Source organism: Myotis myotis, unplaced genomic scaffold, assembly GCF_014108235.1.
Source record: "Myotis myotis isolate mMyoMyo1 unplaced genomic scaffold, mMyoMyo1.p scaffold_m19_p_10, whole genome shotgun sequence".
Lineage (NCBI taxonomy): Eukaryota > Metazoa > Chordata > Mammalia > Chiroptera > Vespertilionidae > Myotis > Myotis myotis.
The window spans coordinates 58,884,057-58,894,131 of record NW_023416314.1 but is presented as its reverse complement, the minus strand read 5'-3'; the positions used below and the strand labels follow the sequence as shown (position 1 = coordinate 58,894,131).

Here is a 10,075-nt window from a genome sequence, read left to right as displayed (position 1 = left end):
ATCTATTTCAGGGTTTTTAAATTTGTAGCAGATGTGCTACCCCACCCCACCCTGCACTCATGGAGGACATTGCTGATGGGGGATAGCACTCTTTACATCTGTGTCTTTTAAATTGTTCTCAACGTAGTACTGAACACAACCATTACCAATTGATTTAAATTAGCATGTGTGAGAAAACCAGTTTTCCATCCATGTCACGTTTCTAATGTCCTTCTATTACAGTTGGGAAAATCGAGGAGATGACATTTAATATGCCCATGAATTAGACTTGAGCACTGTGGAGTGAGTGATATGAAAGCTTTGAAATAGCTTGTGACTACAAACTACAATCATCTCGCTACAAATATCATTTCCTTTGCCTCTGCTGTTATTTTCCTCATCATTCACAGGATAAAGAATAATGCTTTTAAATGATCATTTACCTTCTTACTACACACCAGTCTAGAGGCAGCTAAAAACAGGCTTCTGGATGAGGAAATTACAAATGATTAGTTTAAATAGTATTCCATGTGTTTTTTATTTTAAACAATAAAATAATTATCCAAAGCCTCAGGCCTTATGCCACTCCTCTCATCTCTCAGCATCCTTGAAAAGAGCACGACGGGAAAGTCCTATACTCAAATGTAAGACACCTGGAACCGTTACAGCTAGCTGAGGATCAATCATTTTCTGAGCCTCAGTTCCTCCTACTTAGTAGGAGGATATTTGACACTTCATAGGAATAGAAAACTGGATTCCTTGTGCATTAAGAGAAAAAAATGGATCACTGTTGGAAAGTAGGTTATGAACATTTATTTATTTCCCTCTGTGTGTATGTGTGAAAAGAAAGCAAATTTAAGTAAGGATGAGAACTGGCCAGGGAAAGACATGAAATAAAGTGCATTTCAATCCTTTTAAAGTATGAATTAAATAACATAGACGTGGCTTCAGAATGACTAAACACCATTGTGGTTCCTATAGCTTTGAGTGGAACACTCCCTCTGCATTCTAGGGCATATAAGGTATGAGCTCTGGCCTAAAGTTTTCCAGTTGATTATTTGGGAAAAACTGGAGAACACTAGAGTTTTTAGCAGACCAGCAGACAGAGATCAAGTTCTGACATGGCCTAGATTTTTTTTTCCTTTTGAGGATTATAAGGGTGGGCAGGGAAGGAAGGAGTGCCAGATACGTAGCTATCCCTCTGCCTTTCATGTACACTCTAAGTAAACTGGCTTACGTCCCATCCTTCTCTTTCCTTTTGCTTTGGCCCCTCTTGGCAATGTGAAAGTTACAGATAGAAATTAGAAAATAAGCCAGCATTACACAAGAACATATTTATTGTCTGAATAATAAAACTTGGTTAAGGAGTTATTAGAATTCCCCCTACCTGAAGTACAAGTCTCCAATAAGCAAACAGAAGCAAGACCCCTAAGTGAGAAAGAATATATTGATAACCTCACTCATAAGGCATTTGGGGGTGTGTTCAAGCAAACAAGCTACTTCTTCCTAATGGACCGGAGCACTGATGACACAGACATACAGTGAGAGACATAGCAAATCAACATATCGACGTGAGTGCCCAACCACCACCAACCTTAGACTTCTTAAAGGTGGTCGCTTTGATTTACACACACAGAGGCACTCGGACATCTCCCTGCAAAGGATGATTTGCATAAAGTTTCTAGCCAATACTCTTACCAAAACACAAACAAAACAAAACAAAACAAAAAAACAAACAAACCTTAAAACAAAACCTTAGAGACAATGGTAATAAATAAGAGAGAAAAAGTGAAGAGGAAACAGGCAGCTTCCATCCTGCGGGGAGGCATGCAGAGCCGTGCTTGGGCCTCCTCAGAAACACAGGCAGCACTGACAGCTTCCAGCGCCCAGGAGAGAAGGCTGCGAGGGGGAAGGAGCCAGCCGTCTGGGTATTTGCAGCAAATCTCTAGGATGGGGAAACTCAACACTGTGTAAAGTGTCCTTTTCGAGGTGGCTGGAACAGGTGTCTCTGCAGTTACCCAGCCTCTGAGGAAAGGTGGGAGGCATGGCTTAGCACGGTCTTTGCAGGTGGCAAATCAATGACAGTCTCATAAATAATGTACAGAAACCAAACCCACTTCTTTCCATTTCAAACATGACTTCAGATCACTCCCCAAGTGCAAATCTGGATAGGAAAACGAACTTTATGGGGAATGTTAGCCCTGTCTTCTGTCCCCCTCCCTCCACGACAGTGCAGACACGGTCCCCTCTGCTTGCAGGACGCCCCATCACCTACACCTTAAGATAATCGTTTTTCAGCCGGCCCAGCCGGGTCCCGTGGCTCCGGATGGTGAGGGCCAGCAGCTCGTATCGGTCCCGGAGCCCCGTGGAAATGTCCAGCGTTTCCTTCAGCAGGGACTTGGTGTGGACCAGCATCCCCAGGAAGTCCTCGTTGAGCCTGCTCTCCTGCCGGCTGTCCTGCTCCTGGCCCTGCTTGAACTTGCTCTCCAGCTCCGTGAGGGACTTGTCCGAGTTGGAGTAGGCATCCCCGATCTGGTGGGACTCCCTGCGCAGGTACTTGCCGTAGCTCTCCTCGCCGTCCAGGTCGTAGGAGATGCTCTTGCTGATGCCCTCCAGCACCCGCCCCGCGTCCTCCACCTGGCGGCCCAGCACCGTGAATTGCTCCCGCAGGGTGAGGCTCAGCAGCCGGCTGGCCTGGCTGCCCTCCCCCTGGGAGCAGCGCCTGTGGTCACTCACCCTGAAGAGCAGCTGGCACTTCTCGGGGTCATCGTTCTCCTCGTAGTCCCCGTCGGGCACGAAGTAGTGGTGCAGCGTCCCATTGGACATCTCCGGGTAGAGGGGGCCATCGAAGTAGCCCTGACACAGGTGGCAGAAGAGACCCAGCCAGAGCAGCTTCAGGAAGGCCATCTTGTGGCTGCAGGAGGACAGGGGACCCCTGGAGAAGACTTTTCGCCGGGACACGAGGAAGGGGGTCCCCTTGGGAGTCAGGGCCGCCTCCCCGAGACAGCGTCAGCCTCAGGCCCCGCTGGCTTGCTGCTCCCTGGTGCCCCCTCTCCAGCAGGCTTCATGGGGCTGTGGCCCCAGCGCCTGGGTAGCAGGGACAGCAGTGCAGGATGCACAGGGCTCTGTGTTCCCGCGCTACGTGCTGCTGGGCGGCTGCAACTCAGCAGGCTCTTCCCCCTGCGGGTCTCAGGGCTTGGCAAGACTGGCTCTGCAGCTCCGAGCTCTCTCCCAGAGTTTCCCCTGCTGCTGGGAGCTGGAGCCTGGAGCTGGAGAGAAAGGCTGGCTCTGGCCCTCTGGTGCTATTTCAACTCCTGGGCTGGGTGGGAATGCCGAGCTTTTCCTTTGGCTAATGATATCCTGAGGATCTCTCTGCTCTCAAATTACAGCTGGTTTCGTCACTTGGAAGCCAGGGAACAAGTTTGGAAAGAAACCTCTCACCAGGTCTCTGTTATTAAAGGTACAGGGTCTCTTTTTCAAGACTGGAAGGGAGACCCTAAAGAAACCAGACTTTGGCTTAAAGGAGAACCTGGGGACAGGATGACTGGAATTCCCACCGCAGAAAGACTGGTTTGCTATTAATAGGTGGGGAGGACGAAGGATGGTTACCTTGGAGAAATGACATTTCACATTTTTCATAAGGATCAGTTAGAGTGGATTTGATGAGTATGTCTATCATTAAAAAGGTTGTGACTATGAAGGCAGATTTGAAGTATAGAAAGTGGCAGTTTGACTTGAAAATGGTTAGTTAAAATTTATAATAACAATACGTTGGATGACATAGGAAATAGAAAACTGATGAATTCATGTTTATAAGTATACATAAGAATAAAAGCTGAAATGGAGTTTTACTGGTTTAGTAAGTAAATGGACAACTGAGATAATTGTTTAATTTTATGAAAAACCATCCATGCTAAGCTCCTGCATTGTATCTTTAACTTGACACCTTTATAGCTATTATCTCTTTGAGAGTTTTTGAAGAATAAAGGGCTGGCACTGTTTCCCCATTTTCCAGATGGAGAAAAAAAGGGACACTTTTATGAAAGGGACAATTTTATGAAAAACCATCCATGCTAAGCTCCTGCATTGTATCTTTAACTTGACACCTTTATAGCTATTATCTCTTTAAAAGTTTTTGAAGAATAAAGGGCTGGCACTGTTTCCCCATTTTCCAGATGGAGAAACAAAGGGACACTATGTTAAGCAAATTGATTATAGTCATAAAGCTATATTGTAGTTAAGATTGTAGTTGAGACAGCACTCACTAAGTCACAGGGTCTTTTAACTTAATTCAGGGGGGAAAATGGTATTTTTTAAAACCCAGCCATTATAGTTTCTGATTTATTAATTGATTATCAAATAGCCATCCTTCAGGACATCTCATTTGTTCAACCAATGTTTACTGAGCATCCTATATAATAAAAGGCTAATATGCAAATTGACTGAACGGCAGAATTACCGATTGCTATGACGTGCACTGACCACCAGGAGGCAGACGCTCAATGCAGGAACTGCTCCCTGGTGGCCAGTGCACTCCCACAGGGAAGCGCCGCTCAGCCAGAAGTGCTCATGGCTGGCAGGCGCAGTAGTGGTGGTAGGAGCCTCTCCTGCCTCAGTGGCAGTGCTAAGGATATCCGACTGACAGCTCCTGGACATCTGTCAGTCGGACATCCCCCAAGGGCTCCCAGACTGTGAGAGGGTGCAGGCTCGGCTGAGGAAACCCCCCTGAATGTATGATTTTTGTGCATCGGGCCTCTAGTTTACTATATACCATAGTCTATTAAGGTATTGTGATTAGAGCAATGAACAGAAGTAGAGACAAATCCTTGCCCTCCTGGAGCTTATGTTCTGGGAAATGGAGAAAGGATTAGGTTAATACAAATAAGACATATTGTATGTTGGGTAGCAATGAAGTTGCAGAGGAAAGACAAGAAAGGGATGGGAAAGCAAGAGGCAGCATTCCTAACATGGTTATTTCCTCTTTCAACTTAAAATATAACAAACACTCACATGATTTGCCTGTGTTTATACTTATCTCCCTCTCCAAGTCATAGGTGGCTGGTATCATTCAGAGCCACAGTCTATACAGCTTTGGGACTGTCACAGTTATTGCCATCACTTTCACTGACATGGGGCCAGACTCCTGGATAGACATGAGAAGTCTGCTTAAGTAACTGGATATTTTGTTAATGTGGTGTCACATGTGTAGATTTTTGAGATATATTAACTGCATATTTTTTTCAGTGTTAACCAATTAATTTCCCAACAACCTATAATATGTTTTAAATATATTTTTATATCTATTTTACATGTATTATCCCCATTTTACAGATGAAGAAACAGATAGGTTAAATAGCTAGTTTCAGACCCAGGTAATTTGACTCCAGACAGCGTATTAAAAAATATGGAACGCTTCATGAATTTGCACAGGGGCCAAACTAATCTTCTCTGTATTGTTCCAATTTTAATATATGTGCTGCCGAAGTAAGCACTTGACTGCACACTTTAATTGTTATCCACATATTTGGCATCATGAAAACATAGACCAAAGGAGTCTTCTTAGTGTTGATGCTTACTAAAAGGCAATGGCTTATTTGCACTGTGCAGGTTTGCCCCACTATCTGAAAGTACAGTGTTTCTATGAAACCTTTTGTTATCCAAAATGGTATAAAGCAATTACCATTAATTTATACAGGAAAAACTGGAGAGCATTCCCACACCCAAATAATAATCAAACCAAATAATACATGACACTTGAAATAACATCAACATGGGGTAAGAGCAGGAATGATATGCTACACAGCCTATATAAACTAGAAATAATGCATGTATGGTGTAGTTACAAGTGTGCACTGCCCCTCTGACCGGTTTGCTGCAAAACAAACATTGAACACTATTTTCACTTTTTGCCTTTGCCTTTTTTTTTTAAGCAAAAATATTCTTCAGATATTTTTCTTTTTGGTTAGTAAAAGTAAGTAGGTCTTTCGTAAAAACGAAGTGGTGCAAAGTGACCTTTGGAAAATCAGGGCATACCTACAGTCCAGCAGAAAACTACAACCTCTTCTGGGTGAGAAACTGAATTTTTGGACTCAAGAACCACATGGCTTCCTTCCTTTTCCCTGGGGCATTCACAGATGATAACAGATGGATTCAAATTGACTGCTTGGCAAAGGGAAGAGAGCTTGACTCTGATTCACTCCACTTCCTACACAATCTCCCCTGGAATTACTAGCCAATTCTATTAAGCACATGTCTAGTAAGCACTTACTACTGCTTGTTCTCCACTACCTACAGGGTGCAGCGTTAAGTGAGCTACAGATATAAAAAGGTGCAATAAAAAATTTCAGTCTACAGATAGCTTGCTCTCTGGTTGGATATATGTGTATATATACACACACACATGATCAGGATAAGAGTATTTACTTTTTCCTGCACTTTCCTCATGTAAAGATACGAACCCTCTGTTACGTATCACCATTTTTGGTTCTACTTTCTCAGCTTATATTCATTCTTGGGCATCTCTTTCATTTGTGTTTCCAAGATGGCTACCAGTGTCCTCGGGACTACAAACATCCTGGCTCGTGTCTACCAGGAATGACAGATTAGATCCCTGGTAGCTCAAATGCAGGTCCTCCAAATAAGCATTGGTGGTCACAGTTGGCCTGATTTCAATCATTAATCCACAATCTAGATATATTCCTTTTCTGAGAATCAAACCCACAACCTTTTGGTGTACGGGGTGACACTTCAACCAACTGAACCACCGAACAAGGGCTAAACAACTTAATTTTTAATAATGGCTATGGTAAACAACTGATTTGCAAAATTCCTGAAAACTTAACTGGCTTTCATGAGCAGGTACTAGTAGGCAACAGCATACCATTTGCACTAAACACTTCATCTTGTCCACTTTTAAAAGGTATTTATTTGTAGATTCTTCATATGTGCACACTTTCTCCTTGGGCTGGTCTACTGGAGTCAGAGTTAAGGTGGGTCTCTGAGAATCAGCCTAAAATAAATGGAGCTGGAGGAGATGTCCAAGCACAGACATCAGAGGACTTTGAAGGATAAGTAGAGGAAGCACCATGGCTGATAGAAACCACAGCTGAGTCTAGGGCTGAAAACTAGAGACAGAGTCAAAGGGTTGGAACTGGGCAAATTTCAGGATAAAGGAGGACCTCAGGAGCTGGGGTTAGAGTCGTGTAAATAAGTAGGGGAGCTCCGTCGCCCAATACAGCTCCTCATTTGCAGTTCTTGCCATGCAATGTCAGTAGGGTTGGCTAGCTCAAGACTTACTTATCTTTTATCCTTTTCAGTGCACTTTAAAATTGCGTTCCTTTGGTCCAGTTACCACTTCAGAGAGGGAAGCAGGAATTCAGGCACCATGAGCCTAAAGACCAGTAAGATTTCTTAAGCTCTGTGATTTTCTCTTGACAAAGGTTTTTGTGATCCCCTGGCTGTTTCTGATTATGGTAATAATAGAAGTTTTCTAGAAAAGGGGCTTGCATGCACTAGGTATAAAGGAGGGTTGTAGAAATGGGGTCCCACTATACAGTCTAGAAACCAAAAGGGGCCTCAGAGAAGTGGAAGCCCTACTCCCAACATCCACCTAAAACTGTCAGACTGAATCCCTGGACCACGCCAAAGGAGAAAAAAGAACAAAGAGAATTAGCCTGGACCAGATTAGAGGTCTCGGTGGGAGAAGAGAGGAAAAGAAGAGAAGGGGGAAGATGAGAAGAAGGACAGTGTTTAGCACATCTTAGGGGGTTATTTTAATCAAATAACAGGTAATCAGTAGTTATTGAGCAGCCATTGTTTAAAGAGGGTGGGAAAAAGAGCGGAAGAGAAATGGATGAGAAAGAAAGGAAAGAGAGAAGTAGGGAAGGAAGCAAGGTAGCAAGCAAGCAAGCAAGGAAGAAAAGATAGAAGACAAAGAAGGGAGAGAGTGGAATAAGTTTTGATTATCTAGTCTGTTATTTATTTATTGTTGCTTATTATTGACACTATTACAGATATCCTCCATTTATCCCCCTTTGCCCACCTCCACCCAGCCCCTGCTTCCCCCTCCCCTGGCCTTCACCATTTTGTTGTCTGTCCCTGGGCTATGCATATATGTTCATCTTCTTTTATCCAATAGCCCCCATCCCCTTCCCTCTGACATTAGTATTCATGACTCTGGTTCTATTTTGTTTGTCAGTTTATTTTGTTTATTAGATTCCACATATTAGTGATATCATGTCTAGTCTGCTATTTATTTGTTACATTAGCTCAGTGAAGTTGTTATTATTTGCTATAAGAATATTGGATAGGGGCAGAGGAGAATTGATTAACAAGAGCAATTAAAAATGTCAGTTATATACAGACAATAAAACACACCCATGAAAACATAATTAGAATGTTTAGAAGGAAATAAGTATAATATGGGAAGCGTCTGGTCAGTTCTCCAAATCTTTCTCTATTAGTCAGAATAAGCTATGATACACCATGATAACAAACATCACTAAAATGCTAACACCAAATTCAAGTCTCCTGCAAGCCAAGGTGATTCAGTAACTCTCCTCTATGACTTAATTGTAATGTCATTTCCTCTCATGTCTTAACTTTAATGTCATTTTTTCCCCTAAAAACCCCTCCTTGATTTCTGGATTTTAATTAGTTATCCCTATCATTCTACCTATTAGTTCACCCTATTGTACCACCTTGTTCTTTTCCTCATGGCACTTTTCACTATTTATAATTGTACTTTAGGTATTTATTTGTCCTAGGTGTGTCTCTACAGCTTGACTTACTAGTGCACTACATAGAAATAGAAGCTGTGTTCACTTCTATCTCCCCACTGCCTGCATCAAAGGAGATACTTAATGAATACATGTCAGCACCCTGGCTTAAGTTGGTCACTTCCTATTTAGTGTTTTGACACCTGTTTTTGTAAGTAGTGGTACATTTTCTTAATTTTTTTTAATAATGTGTATTGCATTTTATTGGGTTATCTATTAACCTGGTATATTCCCCCCCCCCCCACTTGACTGTGAGTTCAAGTGTAGGGGTGTGTTTTAGTTACCTTTCTATCCTTTGTAATTAGCATAGGGCCAAGCAGATAGCCAAATATTTGTTAGTTGTTGTGATATCCAAAATGTAGAATTTATTTAGTGATGGCCAGATAATCTGAGTACATGTTTTGTCCGGCCAAGTCAGCCAGTGATATCTCACACTGAATCTGGATGATCCTGGCAGAAGAGAAGGGACAGAGCCCTGTGAGTTCCATTATTCAGAACATCCAGAAGGGAGTATTTCTCAGAAGGCTGACTTCTGACCCATCCTAAATAAACTGTGCAGCAGTCTGTACAGACAGTCCTAGGATGTTCTGGGCTGTGAATCGCAGAAGCATCAGACCACCCTGCAGAGCAATTTGCTGTTTGCCTGGTAAAAATTTTTACTTCTCTGCTATGGGAAGTGCCCACCCTGGTTTATGATCTAGCTAGGTTGGAGAAAAATCAGACCTTATTTTTTTCCCTCTTTGATTAATCTTCTATTCTGTCTCATTATTTTAATGATCAGGTCTAATAGAATTGAAAGAGCTGAGAAAAGGCAGAGAAACAGAATATAAGAGAACAGAACAGTCTCACTTCAATTCTGCAAGCACTTTGTTCAGCAACCACATGGGAAAACAAATCATAGCAGCAGCTCTACAATCTGTTGAGGTTGTGGGGGCCATGGGGTACAAATGGTCTGCAAATGGAAATATATAGTGGGGGTCGGAGGAGAGGGACCTACAAAACCTATGATGATTTGAGGGAAGGAAGCTCAAATCTAAATGGAAACAGAAACAAGTGTCATGGATAGTTTAGGTCAAGAGCCACTGACAAAGGTTACTGGGGAACCATGGGGCTGAGTCGTTCCTTTATTAAGGCACTCTGGTTTTTCTGGTATTAATAAAACTTATAAAGGAGTCCACAAGATGGCCAAGCAGATGTCCCTCAGACATCAGTTAGGGTGGGGAGTGGAGAGATGTTGTGGGCTACTAATAGCATTTCTTTTTCTTTTTTGTTGTCAGAAAACAGGAATATCTTCCACGCTTGTGTTTCTTAATTCTTGG

The 10,075-nt window shown here is 42.8% G+C and overlaps 1 protein-coding gene and 1 pseudogene across 1 annotated transcript; both read right to left on the bottom strand.

The window, feature by feature from the left end:
* Positions 1–606: 606 nt before the first annotated feature.
* FIBIN (fin bud initiation factor homolog) lies at positions 607–2,974 on the bottom strand. Its single transcript, XM_036325676.1, has one exon. The coding sequence runs from the start codon at positions 2,884–2,886 to the stop codon at positions 2,251–2,253; it is 636 nt and encodes a 211-aa protein (XP_036181569.1). The 5' UTR covers positions 2,887–2,974; the 3' UTR covers positions 607–2,250.
* Positions 2,975–5,377: 2,403 nt separating this feature from the next.
* Positions 5,378–5,471, bottom strand: LOC118665531 (annotated as a pseudogene).
* Positions 5,472–10,075: the final 4,604 nt, after the last annotated feature.

Excerpts from the sequence above, each read along its gene's own strand:
- FIBIN (XM_036325676.1), bottom strand. The coding sequence starts at position 2,886 with ATGGCCTTCCTGAAGCTGCTCTGGCTGGGTCTCTTCTGCCACCTGTGT.